Here is a 22,094-nt window from a genome sequence, read left to right as displayed (position 1 = left end):
AGAGTAAAGCATATATAGACTAAGGGGGAGTAACATATCATATTGATACTTGTAGTTATATGGACTACAAAGAGAATAACAAAGACGTGCGGATTGAAAATCTACCTATGTTACCTTTAAGGGGAGTATTAGCTTTGTTATTATAATGTCATCAACAACATTTGTGGATTGGATGTATACAGGTTACTGTGCTTTTGATACTCGTAATCAAGCGTATGTGTAATGAATTCTTGTAATTTGTTTATCCATATGATGTAAGAGTTTTGTCACTAAAATTAACAAAAGGGGGAGATTGTTAGAGCATAGCTGGGTTGAACCCACCAAGCGTTGGTATGTTAAGTTTGGTTGCCATATTTTAGTGAATCAAAACTCATTTAAAGAGTCGCTTGATTATTCACTAGAGTCAACTTCATATAGGTTAGCTTGAAAGTTACTAGGATATGAGACTTACAAGTATTACATGAAGACTTGAAGAATGTGAAGAAGTAAAGAGCTACAACGACGACATCATCCTTCCACTTGAGGTTAGTAATATTTGACTTGAACCGTTTCATTCCTAACGTATCTTTCAAGTCGTGCATATTGAAAACATAACTGCGAATCTGTGAATGATTATACTCTAGTTAGACATAGTATTAAGGAATTACAATACGAAGTATAACGTCTATATTTTGAACTTCGTATATAAGACATCGACATAAACGTATGAATGCTATTGTGATTATGTTTATGGGTATGGGTGAAGATTTCGTCCTAGGAAACAATGTTTTACATTCGTTTAAAGAAAGTACAATTCATAAACTTATTTTATGAATAAAAAGGGAAATCACTAGGCTTATTGGTATTGTTATTCATTGCAAATCTTTGGATTACCAATATGTGTGTTTAGTATAACCGCTCATATGTATCTTGGTAAAACTATTCACAATGCCTGACTTTTGTATTAGTATGACTTTTATTAGTGAAACCGATCTTAAGTAATCACCTGAGATGGTATGATCGATATTTGTAATTGGTGTGACCATTCCTAGTCATTGCGTGACCGATCCGAGAACTTGGTTGGGACTAATCACAAGATTTGTAATCGATCCTTGTAGTAGGTTAACAAGTTTTAGTAATTGGTATGACGGATCCTATAACTTGCGCAACCGAATACAAGTTTATACCATATATATGTGATAGCCGATCCTAGTACCTAGTCAACCAACTTTTGGTAACTAGTATGACCGATCCTACTACCCACATGGAGGTAGAACCGAAACTTGTTTTGGTAGAACCGTTAAACCCATGAATGATGATTGAATGTTTTTAATCAATCACATAGTTCTTGGAATTCAGACAAACCAATTCTAAACTTGTTTGGAAGTGTGGCAAATCGTTTCCAAGATTGTAAGTATGAAAAAGGACTTGCAAAGTAAATATGTCGACATACTTTGAACATGTGCAGTAACTCTTATCTTTTATTGTTCAAAGATATTCCTTAATAACTAAAGGAAAGAATCCGGATCGAAATAAATTGAGAATCTTTTAATTAAGGTTTTTAGTTTTATATGCTTTTAATTTCCAGCAATTAAAATGCATATCTTTAGAAAATAAAAATTGGTAATGTGCATTTACTAATTGGAGATTTTCTACAGAGATTTCGGTCAATATTTGGACAGAGCATTTCCAAGAATTATGAAAACCGAATTTAGAAATATATTGCATATATTGAGAATATTTTCGATTTTGGAAATTCCTTGGTGTCCAAACTTCCTTGGTCTATTATATTGAAGTTTGCATTTCGAGCAAACTAATCCTCAGAGCCAGCAAAACTACCTAGTTGTGTTGTTACTGGTGGAGCCGTCTATTCGGAGAGGAAAGTACCCTAATTAGGCGAAATCTCTTACGACCGCTCGTTTTAAAGACTGCTTTGGGATTGGGAAGCTCTAGGAGTACTATTGGTGGGAAACTAGATAATTGCAGTTTATTATTAGTTTTCGATTGATTTGATTGACTAACAGTTGTTGAAATTTGATTGCACCTAGTTTGTTTATGCTTGAGAATCTTCTCTTCAGATATAAGATTCACTCAAACTAGATCGAAGTTTCGACGGGGATCTTTAGACTGTTTGTAGATCTAAAGACGTCTTGTGATAATCCATTATTAACAGACTCCGTTCCGTGTGTTATTTATCACAAGAGATTCAAGTTGATTGTGTGCAGGTATTTATTGAAGATCTAAGAAGATTTGGAGACAAAGAAGATTGCTTGTTTGAGTTCATAATCTTCGGTGTGCACGAAACCTGGTCGGCTGGGGATCCAACTATAATCGCTTCATCTTTGTGATAATCTTGATTGATTAGTTGAGTAGATCGACATCAATATATTGTCTTTGTGACTAAGAAGTATTTATTGCAAAATCTAGACAATTATTTTGGTAGTTTTATTGATAGATAGATCTAAGAACCTGACAAAGGAGTTTATTGGGATAAACAGGAGAGCCTTTTGTAAAACTCATATCACTTGTTTGAAAAGAGTTGTTACCGAACAGATTTGTTGTTCCTTTACTGTTTGGAATACGAACCAAAGGAATTGTTCCAAGTGTGTGACTTATTACAAGTTGGAGGCGCAAGGATACAGACAAAACTAGGTGAATTATAGGTTTAGCTGCTTGGTCTCAACTATACGAAGTTGGTTTAGATTTTGTATAGCGGCTTAATCCTGAGAGTATCCAATTCTGGACAAGGTCCCGGGGTTTTTATGCATTTTCGGTTTCCTCGTTAAAAAAATCTTGATGTTTCTTTTACTTTTCTATTTCCGCAATTATAATTGTTTTTATTATAATTAGAAGTAAAATACACTAACGTTAATTCCTATTTACTTGATAGCAATCCTATTGTGTTTGGTTAAGTCCGAACCTATTATCAAGTAAACATACTTCGTTGTTGTTGTTAGAGCAATGCTCGGTCGAACTCGCATGCGTTGCTATCTCAAGAATGTTTGTCAATGTTAGTGATCAAAACTATAAGTCTTGATTTCTAATCTACTATAGCTAAGTCTCGGACTAGGATAGCAAGTGTAATTGAGCTCAAGGACTTCATGGCGATTCATTATACAAGAAGAAGAACTACTCAAGGAACCGGCGGAACTTTTCGACAAAAAGGTATGTGAAGACTTGAACTTATCTATCACTCAAAATTCTATCTATTCTATCTCCTACTTCTTGAGACAAGAAGTCGTATGCTATATATATATACTTTGATTATACACAGTTGGTATTTCGAGCCGAGTATACCTCGCCTATCTATATCTCGAAATATGTGTTGGTAAGCTTTTAGCTTCGACCAAGTTTATCTTTACCTAGTGACGAAAGTCATGATATGTTTCAATCACTTTGAAAATTGCTTTGACGAAGAATGTTTCAATGATTAGAATGAGGGTTTATATTACATAACCATGTGGACATAAACATTGTTGTGGAAACACATTTATGTATAAGTCATATTCCTTGAACCAACGTTTGAGAACTTTGTTGATCAAGAGAACTGGAAGAATGGCGTGAGCCAAGTCCGCGAACTCAGTCCGCGAACTGCCGAAGTTCTCAAACCCGAGAATTTCTGTTGGAGTTGACAAACTAGTGCGTGAAGCTAAGTCCGCGAACTCAGTCCGCGAAACCAGTCCGCGAACCGGCGAAGTTCTCATCCCGAAAATTTCTGCTGGAGTTTGTAAACTCTGCCCGGTAACTTAATTCCACGAACCAAGTCTGCGAACTTAAGAAGGTTATATATCTGAAGATGATTTCTGAACTTAAACTTAAAAAGACTAAGAAATGCAGTTTGCAAACCGTGGCTATAAAAGTTCATGAACCGATTTGAGTGAATCAAATCATCTTTGTTTCAATTGTGTCTTGTGTAGTTACATAAGAATTCTTTGCAATTGAACAACTCTCTAACTAGTTCATTTGAGTCATGTGAACTAGTTATGGTGAAGAAGAACATGGTTGTTATGAAATGCTCATATAGCTAACCTTTTGGTTAACTATTATTGAACCAACAAGTGCATACGTTTGGGTACAGTTAACAAACCTAGAAGCGTGCATTTCAATTGTGTGTAACAAGCTAAGTTTTCGATCTAACGGCTGGGAAATATTAGCTTGAATCTAGATCAGGTTCTCATATAACGGTGGATATTGATTGCTTTGTTACCAAGGTAACTTAATGGCGAAGCCTGATTTGAAATACTATATAAGGGGACATATAGCATCAATGCAAAACTAATCCCCACACCTTACATGTGATACTAGTTTGCGTGCTAAAGTCGTTTCTCCTTTAACCTTTGGTTTTCTTCTTCTAAAACCAGGTTAACGACTTAAAGACTTCATTGGGATTGTGAAGACAGACCGATATTACTTTACCGTAGTTGTGTGATCTGATCTTGCATCTTCAATCGTACAAGTACAATCATATTGATTGGATTGAGATTGATATCTCCGATAGGCAAGATATAAAAAGTAATCGCAAACATCTTCGTCTCATCGTTTGTGATTCCACAACATCTTGTTTCGCTACCATATGATTAAGATTGTTGTGAGGTGATTGATAACTCTAGGATGTTCTTCGGGAATATAAAACCGGATTATCAATTGGTTCCTGTTCACCTTGGTTACTATCAAAAGACGGAACAAAATCCTTTAGGGTTTATCTGTGGGAGACAGATTAATCCTTCGATAGACTTGTCTGTGTGAGACAGATTTGTCGGTCATCAAGTCTTCGACTTTGGGTCGTAGCAACTCTTAGTTGTGGGTGAGATCAGCTAAGGGAATCAAGTGCGCAGTATCCCGCTGGGATCAGAGGCGTAGGGAGTACAACTGTACCTTGGATCAGTGGGAGACTGATTGGGGTTCAACTACAGTCCAGTCCGAAGTTAGCTTGGAGTAGGCTAGTGTCTGTAGCGGATTAATACAGTGTGTGTTCAATCTGGACTAGGTCCCGGGGTTTTTCTGCATTTTTGGTTTCCTCGTTAACAAATTTTCTGGTGTCTGTGTTATTTTAATTTCCGCATTATATTGTTTTATCTTTATAATTGAAATAATACAGGTTGTGCGTTATATCATCAATTATAGTAATCCAACCTCTGGTTGTTGATTGTCATTGATTGATCCTCGTATATTGGTCTTTGGTACCATCCGAGTTATTCCTTGTATTTGATTAGGACTCGCTGATTTCTATTAGCTTGAGTAAATCAAAACAAGAGAGAGATATTAACCCCTTGAGATACTTTTACCTAGATTGAGTCTGTCTGTCTAGTTGATTCTCTAGAAAGTATTTCGGAGTTAGTCCATACATATTGCTAAGCGAAATATTGGGTGGTGTTGTTAGACACCGCCTTTTCAGTTGTATTGTCTCGATCTTGTATCCATAGTCAATCACACAAGTTATCTTGTTGTCGTATTACCTCGATCTCATATCCATAGACGATTACACGAAGTGTGAACCGATTAGTTGTATTGTCTCGACTCAGTCCATAGACAATCACTTTCAGAGAAAGCATTTATAGGTGGAAAAGTTTTAGATTGAGGTATATTTGGGTACCCTCGTCTTTTCAGAATGTGTAGTTGAGCTTTAGACTTCACGACGTTCATCGATTGAAGACGAAGAACTACTAAGGAGATCTTGTGGAATTTCATCAACAAAAGGTATGTGGAGACTTGAACTCATCTATCGCCCAAAAGTCTATTTCTATTCTATCTCCTATTGAGACAAAAGTCGTATAGTTATATAGAATTTATATTATACACATTTGATATTTCGAGCTGAGTTTAACTCGCTTACATATTTCTCGAAATATGTATTGGTAAGATTTCTCTTTAACCAAGGAAATCTTTATTCTTGACGAAAGTCAAAAGATGATCATGTGAAAATCGCCCGGTAACATCTTACATGATTTGTGTGAGACAGTCATTTGATGTAGACTCGGAATATTTCGTATTGATCTATTGATCACTTGAAAATTGTTTTGAAGCTAATGGTTTGTGTGAGACAACTATTCCCGTCTTCCAAGAATGTTTCAGTGATTAATACGGAGTTTAGAACGATTAACCATTGATTGGATATAACACAATATGCGTACTTGTATGCTAACTGTTGCGAGTTATTCCAAGTCCGGGAACCATAGTATGCATACCCGTATGCGTACTGGTTTGATAGTTGAAGTCCGGGAACTTAGTATGCATACCCGTATGCGTACCGGCTTAAAAGTTCAAGTCCGGGAATTCAACCGAGTTTGGTCACGTACGACAGTATGCGTACCCGTTCGCATATTGGCGAACTCAGACCAAGTCCGGTTACTTAGGTATGCGTACCCGTTTTCATACTTGAGTGGGTTAAGTTCTAAAATCGGTTTGTTCATGAACAAATACATTTATATATTGAGGAATGCAATCTTTTGCATATTGTGGCTATAATGTTCATGAATTGATTCAAGTGAATCAAAATCGATTTTTCTTCAATTGTGTCTTGTATACTTCTATGATAATATAAACAATAGAACAACTTCATAACTAGTTTCATTTGAGTCATTTGAACTAGTTGTGATTAAGATGAACAAGGTTGATATGAAAGTGTTCATATGGCTAACTTCGGTTAACTATTGTTGAGCCAACCATGTGCACAAGTTTAGGTACGGTTACTCATACCTAAATGAAGTCACATTTCATTTGTGTATAACAAGCTAAGTTCGATCTAACGGTTAAAAGATATTAGCTTGAGTCTAATCAGGTTTTCATCTAACGGTGAGCATTGAATGCTACCAAGGTAACATTGATTGCAAACCCTGATTTAAAGACTATATAAGGGAGAACTCTAACAATTGGGAAACCTAATCCCTATACCTACTATGTGATACTAGTTGCGACTAGAGTCGATTCTCCTTTAACCAAGGTTTTTCCTAAAACCGTTATAGGTTAACGACTTAAAGACTTCATTGGCATTCTGAAGCCAGACCCAACTATTTTCTCCGTAGTTGCGTGTTCTGATCTTACTTTGTCCTATCGTTTTGAATACTATCTTCTCTAAGATTTGTTCGAGATTTAATCTCCGATAGGTAAGATAAAAAGTAGTCACAAACATCTTCGTCTCATCGTTTGTGATTCCACAATATCTTGTTTCGCTTCCATACGAATAAGATTATTGTGAGTTATTCATATTACTAGGTTGTTCTTCGGGAATATAAGTCCGGTGTATCAATTGGTTCATGTTCACCTTGATTTATCAAAAGACGGAACAAAAACTCGTAGGTATTTCCGTGGGAGACCGATTTATCTATTCAACATACTTTTCTGTGTGAGATAGATTTTTTAATCAAGTCTTCGACTTTAGGTCGTAACAACTCTTAGTTGTGGGTGAGATCATCTAAGGGAATCAAGTGCGCCGAATCTGATGTGGTTCAAGAGGCGTAAGGAAAGCGACTGTACCTTAATCAGTGTGAGATTGTTTAGGGCTCAACTAAATTCCATTCCGATGTTAACTTGTAGTAGGCTAGAGTCTGTAGCGGCTTAATACAGTGTGGTGTTCAAATCTGGACTAGGTCCTGAGATTTTTCTGCATTTGCGGTTTCCTCGTTAACAAAATTTCTGGTGTCTGTGTTATTTCTTTTCCGCATTATATTTTTATATAATTGAAATATTACACGTTGTGCGTAGTTCAATCAATTAGATAATAGAACCTTTGGTTGTTGTTATAAATTGATTGACACTTGGATATTGGTCTTTGGTACCATCCAAGTTATTTCTCATATTAATCCGGCTCACAGATTTCTATCTGTTCGATTGCATATTGATTTGAGAAATTGAGATATAACTCTTGGATGTATTTTCCTTGATTGAGTCTGACTGTCTAGTTGATTCTCTTGGAAATATATTGGAGTTAGTCCATACATATTTCCTAAACGAAATATTGGGTGTGGTTGTTAGACCCCTGTTTTTTCACCTTGGATCATATATTACAATATTCATATTAATAATGAATCGAGTACCTATCATATCCACAAAAATTATTTTTTTAAAAAAAATTATTTTTTTTAAAAAAAATCTTTTTTAGTCAGTAAAGAATTTGGTGTTGACGAGTTTGAACTCTACCCAATAACTTTACCATTATACTATAACGACATTAGTATTATAAGATACAATTAGTGATATCTCTCATGCTTGTAAAGCAGATGCAATGCGTCTGGAGGACTTGTAGTTTGATTCAGAGTAACATAGATATTTGTAATTATTTATAAGCATTAGACAAACATATGAGTTTATAACACGCCTAATTTAACCAATTAGTTTTTATTTGAAAAATCACATGTTAAAATGAGTTTTAGAAATGTTAGGCGGTTAATTTCATAATACACAAATAAAAAAATTCTAAAATGTGAAATATTGACATTAGGTTATTTCGTACCATCTAATACATATTGTGTGCTGAAAATGAGGGGGTCTAATAACCTCACCCAATATTTCGATTAGCAATCTGTATGGACTAACTCTAATATACTTTTAAGAGAATCAACTAGACAGTCTGACTCAATCTTAATAAAAAGTATATCAAGGAGTTAATATCTCGATCTCTTGATTTAATCTATACTCAAGCAAATAGAAATCTGCGAGTCTTTATTAAATAAAAGAGATATAAACTTGGATAGTACCAAAGACCAATATCCAAGGATCAATCAATTTCCAATCAACAACCAAAGGGTTTCACAATTGATCGATATTTATACAACACACAACCTGTGATATTTCAATTATATAACAAAATATAATGTGGAATAAAAATAACACAGACACCAGAAGTTTTTTTAAATAGGAAACCACAAATGCAGAAAACCCCGGGACCTAGTCCAGATTGAGCATCACACTGTATTAAGCCGCTACAAACACTAGCCTACTACAAACTAACTTCGGTCTGGATTGTAGTTGAACCCTAATCAATGTCACACTGATTCAAGCTGCAGTTGCGCTCCTTACGTCTCTGATCCCAGCAGGATATTGTGCACTTGATTCCCTTAGCTGATCTCACCCACAACTAAGAGTTGCTACGACCCAAAGTCGAAGACTTGAATAAACAAATCTGTATCACACAGAAAAGTCTACGATAATAGATAAATCTGTCTCCCACAGATAAACCTAAGAGTTTGTTCCGTCTTTAGATAGAAATCAAGGTGAACATGAAATAATTGATAACCCAGACTTATATTCCCGAAGAACAACCTAGTGTTATCAATCACCTCACAATAATCTTAATTGTATGGTAGCGAAAAAAGATATTGTGGAATCACAAACGATGAGACGAAGATGTTTGTGATTTGTTTTTATCTTGCCCTATCGGAGATATAATCTCAAGTCAATTATTCAATTGAACTCGTACGATAGAAAATGGCAAGTGAAAAAGCGGGGGCCTAACAACACCACCCAATATTTCGCTTAGCAATCTGTATGGACTAACTCCGAAATACTTTGCTAGGAAATCAACTAAACAGTCAGACTCAATCTAGATAAAATTATCTCAAGGAGTTAATATCTCTCTCTTGATTTGATTTTTACTCAAGCTAAAAACAATAGCGAGTCTTTATCAAATACAAGGAATAACTTGGATGGTACCAAAGACCAATGTCCAAGTGTTAATCAATGAAATCAACAACCACAAGGTCGGATCTCCAATCGATTAACCTTTAACGCACAACCTGTATTATTTCAATTATAAAGATAAACAATATAATGCGGAAAATGAAATAACACAGACACCAGAAATTTTGTTAACGAGGAAACCGCAAATGCAGAAAAACCCCGGGACCTAGTCCAGATTGAATACACACTGTATTAAGCCGCTACATACACTAGCCTACTCCAAGCTAACTTCGGACTGGAATATAATTGAACCCCAATCAGTCTCCCACTAATTCAAGGTACAGTTGTACTCCTACGTCTCTGATCCCAGCAGGATACTGTGCACTTGATTCCCTTAGCTGATCTCACTCACAACCAAGAGTTGCTGCAACCCAAAATCGCAGACTTGATAATAAACAAATCTGTCTCCCACAAAAAAACCCTAGGTTTTTGTTCCGTTTTAAGATATGAAATCAAGGTGAACAGGAACCAATTGATAATCCGGTCTTATATTCCCGAATAACAGCCTAGATTAATCAATCACGTCTCAACAGTATTACTTGAATACACAAGAGGACATTGAGGAATCATAAACAGTGAGACGAAGATGTTTGTGACTTCTTTATCTTGCCTATCGGAGAACTCTCACGATCTCAATCCAATCAAAGATTGTACTCGTACGATAGAAGATGCAAGATCAGATCACACAACTACGATAAAATTAGTATCGGTCTGGCTTCACAATCCCAATGAATTCTTTAAGTTGTTAACTTGGCTTTAGAGAAGAAAACCAAAGGTTAGAGGAGAATCGACTCTAGCGAGCGCACACTAGTATCACACAGACGTGTGGGGATTATTTTTTCCCAATGCTAGATATCTCATATATATAGTCTTCAAATCAGGGTTTTTCCTTAGTTGCAAAGCAATCAATATTCAACGTTAGATGAAAACCTGATTTAGATTCAAGCTAATATTTCTCAACAGTTAGATCGAAAACTTAGCTTGTCACACACACTTGAGATATACGTTTACTGGGTTTGTGAAAACCGTGCCCAAACGTGTACGTGTATGTTGGTTCAACATAGTAACCCAAAAGGTCAACCATATGAGCATTTCATATTAACCTTGTTCTTCTTCACCATAACTAGTTCAGTTGACTCAAATGAACTAGTTAGAGAGTTGTTCAATTGCTATGAGATCTTATGTAACTATACAAGACACAATTGAAACAAAGATGATTCGATTCGATTGAATCGACTCATGAACTTTATAGCCACGGTTTGCATACTGCATTCCTTAGTAATTTAAGTTTCATGTTCAGAGCACATCTTTAGATCATAACCCACTCAAGTACGCAAACAAGTTCGCGGACTTAAGACAACCGGCAGAGTTTTCCAAACTCAGCAGAAAATCTCGGCAAGGAGACTTCCGCCAGTTCGCGGACTGAGTTCGCGGACTAAGCACGCAAACGAGTTTTTGGAAAATCCCAACAGAAATTATCGGCAAGAGAATTTCCGTCAGTTCGCGGACTGAGTTCGCAAACTGAGTTCACGGACTCGGCAAAGCCAATTCCTCCGGTTTCTCTCAATCAACAAAGTTCACAAACTTCAGATTAAGGAATAAGACTTATGCACATATGTGTTTCCACACAATGCTTATATCCATCATTGGTTATATAGACCTAAACTCTCATTCCAACTATTGAAACATTCTTAGAGGACGTTACATAGTTGTTACACTATTTCTCGGCAAAACGATTTTCAAAGTGATTAAAACGTTATGACTTTCATCATTAGGTGAAGATAAACCCGATCAAAGCGAAACGCTTTACCAACACATGATTTCGAGATATATATAGGCGAGATATATTCGGCTCGAAATATCAAATGTGTATGATCTAGTCTATATAGTATACGACTTTTGTCTCATAAGAAGTAGGAGATAGAAGAGATAGACTTTTGAGTGATAGATAAGTTCAAGTCTCCACATACCTTTTTGTTGATGAAGTTCCACGGTTCCTTGAGTAGATCTTCGTCGTTGTATGATGAATCGCCATGAAGTCCTTGATCTCAACTACACTTTTCTATCCTAGTCCGAGACTTAGCTATGTAGACTAGAAATAAAGACTCATAGTTATGATCACTAACATTGACAAACATGCTTGAGATAGATACGCATGCGAGGTCGACCGAGCTATTCTCTAACAACAAGATCAGATCGCTCAACTACAAGAGAAGTAGTCTCGTTTGGCTTCACAATCCCAATAAAATCTTTAAGTCGTTAACCTACAGGGTCTCGAGAAGAAACCAAAGGTTAAAGGAGAATCGACTCTAGCAAAACCAACTAGTATCACACAGGAGGTGTGGGGATTAGTTTTTCCAGTTGCCAGAGTTCTCCCTTATATAGTTTTCAAATCAGGGTTTGCAATCTATGTTAGCTTAGTAACAAAACATTCAATATTCACCGTTAGATGAAAACATGATTAGATACAAGCTAATATCTTTCAACCGTAACTTAGCTTGTCACACACAAATGAAATGTATTTCATTTAGGTTTGAGTAACCATACCTAAACGTGTACACTTAGTTGGTTCACAAATAGTTAGCCAATGGATAGCCATATGAGCACTTCCATATTAATCGTATTCATCTTTCTCATAACTAATTCAAACGACTCATAAGAACTAGTTGGAGAGTTGTTCAATTGCTTAGGTCTTTATTCATAGACACAATTGAAACAAAATCGGTTTGATTCATTTGAATCAATTCATGAACAATGTAGCCACGGTTTGCAAAGATTGCATTCCCTATAATTTATTGTTTAAAGCTCATGAACTACGGATTTGAGAAATAACCAGCTTGGGGTACGCGTACGGGTATGCGTACCTTAGCTACCGGATTTGAGTTGGTTTTTGGTTTCCAAACTCAGCATAATTTTTCGGGTAGAAAAGTTCCGCCAGTACGCGTACGGGTATGCGTAACTAAGATGACTGGTTTATGAGTTTGTAAACTCCAAACTCAGCAGAATTTTTCGGGAGAAAACGTTCCGCCAGTACGCATACGGGTACGCGTACCCAACCTGTCTCCTTCACCAATACCATATGCACACATATGCACGCACTTGGTTTCCGGTACATGGATTTATACACTAATGTGCGAACACACTATATATGCTTATATCCATATATGGTAATCTCAACTCTACATTTCAATCATTGAAACATTCTTCTATAATGTTATAATAGTCGTTATTCACAACTATCGTCATCAAAGCCATTTTCAAGATTGAAACGTCATCATGACTTTCACAACGGGTAAAGATGAAAAATGGTTAAAGCGAAAGCTTACCAACACATATTTCGAGAAAAAGATAGGCAAGTAAACTCGGCTCGAAATAGCAAATGTGTATGTATGAAAAATATCATACTTATACGACTTTTGTCTCAAGAGTATGAGATAGAGTATATAGACTTTTGAGTGATAGATAAGTTCAAGTCTCCACATACCTTTTAGTCGGATGAAGTTCCACTGGTTCCTTGAGTAGTTCTTCGTCTTCGTAAGATGATCGCCATGGAGTCTGGAGCTCAACTACACTTAGCTATCCTAGTCCGAGACTTAGCTATAAGTAGACTAGAAATCAAGACACATAGTTTTGGAAACTAAATTTGACAAACAAGCTCGAGATAGCAACGCTTGCGAGTTCGACCGAGCAATGCTCTAACAATCTCCCCCTTTGTCAATTTTAGTGACAAAACCATCAATAAATATGGAATACAAAATAAATAAAACTTTGTAGCTTCTCGTCCACATGCTTGATATCCTTGGTGCTTCAACATTACTCGAAAACTTCGTCTTTTCCAAGTACTCCCATGATTCCATAGATGTTCAGTTCAACATCATAGTTGTTGATGATCTGTAGCCATAATAACGAGAAAACAAAAGCTCTCTATCATTGTTATACGGTGTCATAGTATTATTACACAGTATAAAAGTTCAATTGTATCACAACTTTGACAACAATACTATGGTGATATGTATTACTCCCCCTTAGTCAGTACTTTTATCTCAACATGAAAACCACTCCCCCTTACATAATGATCCGAAAAACATATATATTTGTAGTGTGAACTACGTATTAATTCTCCCCTTTTTTGTCAATAATATTGGCAAAGGTAAGAAAACGGGATCCTAATGAAATTTTCATGGAGACGCTTCAAGACCAAAGAAAAGTACATATCAACTTTGTTTAGATGCAATCATAAAGCCGAAGCTAAATGCATTCATCATGGAGTTTATAAAGATACAAGATAACTCCTCAAATATTACACAGCCGCACTCCCCACAAAGATATGGAAGTTAAGCGCAAGTTCAAAAGAACTCTCCCCCATTTGATGTCATTCCTGAAATAACAACAAGAGCGACCTTACTTTTACGAGAAAAGAAGGATTTCTTTGGACACCAAAAATCATAAGAATGATTTTGTATCCAAAAATCTCAATTAAACTAATCACAAGAGGACCCATGATTAATTCAATCGGAATACACAACCAAATTAACCACAAACGAATCCATGATTAGTCTAGTTGGAAATGCTCACATAAGAAGACTTATGGAGCCACACAATATATACATAAAATATAGATCAGGGAAGATCAATACTGCGGAATAGACAAGGATTCATTCTATTTTCCATCACTATTTGCACAATGACATATAATAGACATAATCCTCGTACACAAAAGATTTTAACCTATCTTCCATCAATAAATGACATAATATGCTTAACTTTTGTTGGTCAAAAGTTCATCGATTTTGTATCAATACATGCATATCGACATATGAAAGAGATAACTTTTGACATCGTATGGGACAATAATAGTTCACGAACGCAAACTCCATAACATATTACAATATATAAAATCATAAAGATTAATACTGCAAAAATCATCTTCCAAATCAACTTTAGAATTCAAATAAATAAATCTAAAAATATTGCAAGATGAAAATGTTGGACATAGCTATGTGTACTCACAATAATGACTATTCCAAACCCTAGTTATCCTTCTTAAACAAAACAAGAATAAAAATTCTCTTAAGAAGTTTCCTAGAAAAAAACATTTTCACTTACTTTCAAAATTCTTATTGTATTCCTTATATTCCTCAAGCTCATCTTCAATCAGATCAATCCTTGATTCATGGTTTTCAATATTTTCTTCCAGTTTTTTGGAAGATAAAACCAATTCGTTTTTCAGAGCACTTACTTGTTCCAAAACGAGATTCATGTCCAAAGAGAGTTTCTCAAACTGGGATACAGACGGATTTCCATCAAAAGAAACATCACGTTTGTCGGAGCACAACTCATTATCATATGAGTCAAACCGAATCTTCTTAGATGGAAATAGAACAGTCCACACATCACTCTCTTTGCTTGAGAGACTGGAAGAAGACATGATAGAAGAGAGAAATGAAATCCTCAGTCTTAAAAAAAAGACTTCTTCTTAAAATGTAGAAGATATTCCACGAAGATCTTTGACCAAAACCCTAGACCAAGGGAGGGTACGAGGTAACGGTTTTATAGGAGAAACCGTTTATGAACGCTCACCAAAAAGGTCTTAATCAATCCAAACAGAGATGAGAAACATACTAAGTACAGATATACAACCCTCTTTGTAGGATATGGTTCTTGTTGAAAAATGAGGGTACAAGAACCATCTTTTACTCTTATTATAAAATAAGCTCCTTCCTATCCAGAATAGGATTGGGAGGTCTCCATCTTAAGGATGTACATATTTCTTGATTCCGTTCAGCCTTCGAGTGAACAGAATTAAGAGTTTTACTCATTCTTCTTAAAACTGTTTTGAGAGCTCTATTTGTTGATCTATGTAGGCTACAAGTACTGGCCTCAGAGTTCTCTTCTGTACTTTTGATAGTACAATTGGAAGATTTATTTTTCCTCTTTGGCAAGTACGTTTTAACTGAGGAGACAATGTCTTGATTTTTTGTTCTCAGATTATTATCCTGATTTTCACACAAGATTTCAAAGTTTTTTGAAACAATCTTGTGGTTTTCTATATCATCCTTTTCGTTAGATATAGGGTCAGGAGTAGTTTGGTGAGAATAAATAATCGAGGAATGGTATTTCTTATCGGAATCACGATTGCGAGCGTTTTCAATTTCTTGTATTAGAACAACCAGTTGATCTTCCAAATATTCAATCCTTTTCATTAGGCTTTCTTTCTTTGAAGGAACATGATTGAGCATTTCAGAGTGGACTGGACTGTTTGGAGGACACACATGATTGTCAGCAAAAAAGTTAATTGAACTTACACTGACTTCTTCCTCTAGACAATAGTCAAGAGTAGCCATCCAAGCCTTTGTTAACGCATTAACCTTCTTATCAGAATTTTTCGAAGTATGAATCCTTCTGTAGCACTTTAAACAAGACTTATCTTTATGATTCTTTTGATCTTTATTATTCCCCTTATTGATTGAGATATCTTTCTTATGAGACTTTCTTTTACCCTGTCTGAGTGTCTTTTTCAACTGTTGTATGAACAATCAAAGAGATGAATTAAAGTTATTCTCATTTTTTTAAATCACTTTTGGGTAGTGAGACTTCTTATCAGTTGTGGTAACAAAGTTTACTACCAAATGATGTTTCTCTCACTGTTGTAGTTCAAGAGCAAAAATCTTTTACTTCCCAACCAGAGTATTTCTAGAGAGAGTATCAAGGTTATTTCCCTCATCGATGGCATGCTTCTTAGAATCGTATCTAGATGGCAGCGATCTGAGAATTTTTATCACAATGACCTTTTCAGGAATAGTCTTACCCAATGCAAAAGATGCATTAACAATTTCAGATACTTTGTGATTAAACTCATCAAATGAATCTTCATATGCCATACAAAGGTTTTCCCAATCGGAGTTTAGGTTTTCAAGCCTGGCTTCCTTTTCACGAGTATTTCCTTCGAATATGGTTTCTAAGATATCCGAAGCATCTTTAGACTGAGTGCAATTAGACAAATGGTGCTAAAGATTAGGGGTAATGACATGTATGATGACATTCAAACCCTCGGAGTTTTGCTTTGCAGCAAGTATCTCTGCAGCATCGTATTCGCCAATATTCTTTGGAACAGTAGCGTTACCTATAGCCACAGCGGGAGAATCATAACCATTAACAACATATACTCATGATTGAAAATCACGCGATTGAAGAAAAGCTCGAATAGCGATTTTCCACCATAAGTAGTTTGAACCATCGAAGACTGGTGGTACGTTAATAGAGATAGCACCTCTGTCCATAAAGTTAGATCGCTACAAACACAGACTTTTGAGGTGTTAAACGTGTTTGCCTGCTCTAATACCAACTAAAAATGCGGGGGGTCTAACAACCTCACCCAATGTTTCGGTTAATAATCTGTATGGACTAACTCTAATATACTTTTAAGATAATCAACTAGACAGTCTGACTCAATCTTAATAAAAAGTATATCAAGGAGTTAATATCTTGATCTCTTGATTTAATCTATACTCAAGCAAATAGAAATCTGCAAGTCTTTATTAAATACAAGAGATATAAACTTGGATGGTACCAAAGACCAATATCCAAGGATCAATCAATTTTCAATCAACAACCAAAGGTTGGATTTCACAATTGATCGATACAACGCACAACCTGTGATATTTCAATTATATAACAAAATATAATGCTGAATAGAAATAACACAGACACCAGAAGTTTTGTTAACGAGGAAACCAAAAATGCAGAAAAACCCCGGGACCTAGTCCAGATTGAACACCACACTGTATTAAGCCGCTACAGACACTAGCCTACTACAAACTAACTTCGGCCTGGACTGTAGTTGAACCCTAATCAATCTCATACTGATTCAAGGTACAGTTGCGCTCCTTACGTCTCTTATCCCAGCAGGATACTACACACTTGATTCCCTTAGCTGATCTCACCCACAACTAAGAGTTTCTATGACCCAAAGTCGAAGACTTGAATAAACAAATCTGTATCACGCAGAAAAGTCTACGATAATAGATAAATCTGTCTCCCACAGATAAACCTAAGAGTTTGTTCCGTCTTTTAAAAATCAAGTTGGACAGGAACTAATTGATAACCCGGACTTATATTCCCGAATAACAGCCTAGTATTATCAATCACCTCACAATAATCTTAATCATATGGTAGCGAAACAAGATATTGTGGAATCACAAACTATGAGACGAAGATGTTTGTGATTTCTTTTTATCTTGCCCTATCGGAGATATAATCTCAAGTCAATTATTCAATTGAACTCGTACGATAGAAATTGGCAAGATCAGATCGCTCAACTACAAGAGAAGTAGTTTCGCATGGCTTCACAATCCCAATGAAGTCTTTAAGTCGTTAACCTACAGGGTCTCTAGAAGAAACCTAAGGTTAAAGGAGAATCGACTCTAGCAAAACCAACTAGTATCACACAATAGGTGTGTGGATTAGTTTTTCCAGTTGCTAGAGTTCTCCCTTATATAGTTTTCAAATCAGGGTTTGCAATCTATGTTAGCTTAGTAACAAAGCATTCAATATTCAACGTTAGATGAAAACCTGATTAGATACAAGCTAATATCTTTCAACCGTTAGATCAAAACTTAGCTTGTCACACACAAATGAAATGTATATCATTTAGGTTTGAGTAACCGTACCTAAACGTGTACACTTAGTTGGTTCACAAATAGTTAACCAATGGTTAGCCACATGAGCACTTCCATATTAACCGTATTCATCTTTCTCATAACTAGTTCAAATGACTCATAAGAACTAGTTGAAGAGTTGTTCAATTGCTTAGGTCTTTACTCATAGACACAATTGAAACAAAATCGGTTTGATTCATTTGAATCAATTCATGAACAATATAGCCACGGTTTGCAAAGATTGCATTCTTTATAATTTATTTTTTTAAGTTCATGAACTACCGATTTGAAAAATTACCAGCTTGGGTACGCGTACCTTAGCTCCCGGATTTGAGTTGGTTTTTGGTTTCCAAACTCAGCAGAATTTTTCGGGTAGAAAAGTTCCGCCAGTACGCGTACCTAAGGTGACTGGTTTATGAGTTCGAAAACTCCAAACTCAGCAGAATTTTTCGGGAGGAAAATTTCCGCCAGTACGCGTACCCAACCTGTCTCCTTCACCAATACCGTATGCACACATATGCACACACTTAGTTTCCGGTACATGGATTTATACACTAATGTGCACTATATATGCTTATATCCATAGATGGTAATCTCAACTCTACATTTCAATCATTGAAACATTCTTCTATAATGTTATAATAGTCGTTATTCACAACTATCGTCATCAAAGCCATTTTCAAGATTGAAACGTCATCATGACTTTCGTCACGGGTAAAGATGAAAAATGGTTAAAGCGAAAGCTCACCAACACATATTTCGAGAAAAAGATAGGCGAGTAAACTCGGCTCGAAATAACAAATGTGTATGTATGAAAACTGTCATACTTATACGACTTTTGTCTCAAGAGTAGGAGATAGAGTAGATATACTTTTGAGTGATAGATAAGTTCAAGTCTCCACATACCTTTTAGTCGGATGAAGTTCCACTGGTTCCTTGAGTAGTTCTTCGTCTTCGTAAGATGATCGCCATGGAGTCTGGAGCTCAATTACACTTCACTATTCTAGTCCGAGACTTAGCTATAAGTAGACTAGAAATCAAGACACATAGTTTTAACACATAGTAGACTATGTGAAAAGTCACATTGGAATGAAAGTACATGATTTCATCCTAGAAGGAAATTGGTGTGTTCCTACTGAATTACAACAGATCATTCCAGTGAATTCTTTGCCAGTAATAAGGCATGGAACTGATCACATGGCGTGGACTGCTAGTAATGATGGAAATTTCTACACTGATATTGCAGTTGAGAAGATAAGTCATAAAGAATCAATACTTCCATGGCCTAAGTATGTACGACAAAATTTTCTGCATCCTAGCATAGCCAGTAACATCTGGAAAATACAGCAAGAAGTATATGTTGATGATGAGGTAATGAGGAAGAATGGATTTGAAATGGTTTCCATGTGTTGCATATGTTTGGCAGCTCAAGACACCATGAATCACACTCTGTGGGAATGTGCTTTCAGTAATGCAGTTTGGGACTGGTTGAACAGGGTCTTTTGTTTTGCAAATCCAAAATCATTTGATGAAGTTTGTACAACAGCAAAGAATAAGAGTCCTCTTGTCAGGAAAGTTTGGATGATTGCAGCTTGTGCAACCATGAGAGAATTGTGGTTTCAGAAAAATGCAAAAATTTTTGTTGAGAAGAAACCCAATCTGAATGGATTTAAATGCAGAATTATGCAGCTGGTTCATGAAGGTGGTTATAGATTGAATGGAGTTAGTTGGCAGCAACCTTATGAATCTCAGGTGAGAAATTTTTTCAAAGTTTAAGAAGGATCTGTGTCTCTCTTTGGAACTGGTTGTAATGATATAAAGCACAGTTTTCTTAGGTATTTGGATCATTTTGGGCCATCTGCATTATTGTCTTTGCTTTTCCTTCTTTAGTCTTTTGGGTTTGTAAGTTCATTTTGGGTCAGCCCTGTAATCTGTTTCTTTAGTTTTTCAATCAATAAAAAATGTGATTCAGCAAAAAAAAAAAAGTTTTGACAACTAAATTTGACAAACAAGCTTGAGATAGCAACGCTTGCGAGTTCGATCGAGCAATGCTCTAACAGTCTCCCCCTTTGTCAATTTTAGTGACAAAACTATCAATACATATGGAATACAAAATAGATAAAACTTTGTAGCTTCTCGTCCACATGCTTGATCTCCTTGGTGCTTCAACATTACTCGAAAACTTCGTCTTTTCCAAGTACTCCCATGATTCCATAGATGTTCAGTTCAACATCATAGTTGTTGAAGATCTGTAGCCATAACAATGAGAAAACAAAAGCTCTCGATCATTGTTATACAGTGTCATAGAATTATTACACAATATCAAAGTTCAATTGTATCACAACTTTGACAACAATACTATGGTGATATGTATCACTCCCCCTTAGTCAATACTTTCATCTCAACATGAAAACCGCTCCCTCTTACATAATGATCCGAAAACCATATGTATTTGTAGTGTGAACTACATATTAATTCTCCCCCTTTTTGTCAATAAAATTGGCAAAGGTACGAAAACGGGATCCTAATGAAATTTTCATGGAGACGCTTCAAGACCAAATAAAAGTACATATAAACTTTTTTTAGATGCAATCATAAAGCCAAATTTAAATGCATTCATCACGGAGTTTCTAAAGATACAAGATAACTCCTCAAATATTCCACAGATGCACTCCACAAAGATATGGAAATTAAGCGCAAGTTCAAAAGAACTCTCCCCCATTTGATGTCATTCCCGAAAGAACAACAAAAGCGACCTTAATTTTACGAGAAAAGAAGGATTTCTTTGGACACCAAAAATCATAAGAATGATTTTGTATCCAAAAATCTCAATTAAACTAATCACAAAAGGACCCATGATTAATTCAATCGGAATACACTACCAAATTAACCACAAACGAATCCATGATTGGTCTAGTTGTAAATGCTCACATAAGAAGACTCATGGAGCCGCACAGTATATACATAAAAAATGGATCAGAGAAGATCAATACTACGGAATAGACAAGGATTCATTTTATTTTCCATCACTATTTGCACAATGACATATAATAGACATAATCCTCGTAAACAAAAGATTTTAACCTATCTTCCGTCAATAAATGACATAATAGGCTTAACTTTTGTTTGTCAAAAGTTAATCGATCTTGTATCAATACATGCATATCGACATATGAAAGAGATAACTTTTGACATCGTATGAGACAATAATAGTTCACGGATGCAAACACACATATCCCATGACATATTGCAATATATAAAACCATAAAGATTAATACTGAAAAAATAATCTTCCAAATCAACTTTAGAATTTAAATAAATAAATCTAAAAACATTACAAGATGAAAACGTTGGACATAGCTATGTGTACTCACAATGATGGCTATTCCAAACCCTAGTTATCCTTCTTAAACAAAACAAAAATAAAAAATTTCTTAAGAAGTTTCCTAGAAAAAAAAAATTCACTTACTTTCATAATTCTTCTCGTATTCCCTATATTCGTCAATCTCATCTTCAATCAGATCAATCCTTGATTCAAGGTTTTCAATCTTTTCTTCCAGTTTTTTGGAAGATAAAACCAATTCGTTTTTCAGAGCACTTACTTGTTCCAAAACAAGATTCATGGTCAAAGAGAGTTTCTCAAACTGGGATATAGACGAATTTCCATCAAAAGAAACATCACGTTTGTCGGAGCACAACTCATTATCATATGAGTCGAACCGAATCTTCTTAGATGGAAACAGAACAGTCCACATATCACTCTCTTTGCTTGAGAGACTGGAA

At 35.7% G+C, this 22,094-nt stretch overlaps 1 protein-coding gene across 1 annotated transcript; it reads left to right on the top strand.

Moving 5' to 3' along the window:
- Window positions 1-19,400: 19,400 nt before the first annotated feature.
- Window positions 19,401-20,087, top strand: LOC113312483. Its single transcript, XM_026561233.1, has one exon. The coding sequence runs from the start codon at window positions 19,401-19,403 to the stop codon at window positions 20,085-20,087; it is 687 nt and encodes a 228-aa protein (XP_026417018.1).
- Window positions 20,088-22,094: the final 2,007 nt, after the last annotated feature.

Source organism: Papaver somniferum, chromosome 9 (genome assembly GCF_003573695.1).
Source record: "Papaver somniferum cultivar HN1 chromosome 9, ASM357369v1, whole genome shotgun sequence".
Taxonomy (NCBI): Eukaryota; Viridiplantae; Streptophyta; class Magnoliopsida; order Ranunculales; family Papaveraceae; genus Papaver; species Papaver somniferum.
The sequence above is the reverse complement of the archived record's forward strand: the minus strand, read 5'-3'. Positions and strand labels throughout refer to the sequence as shown.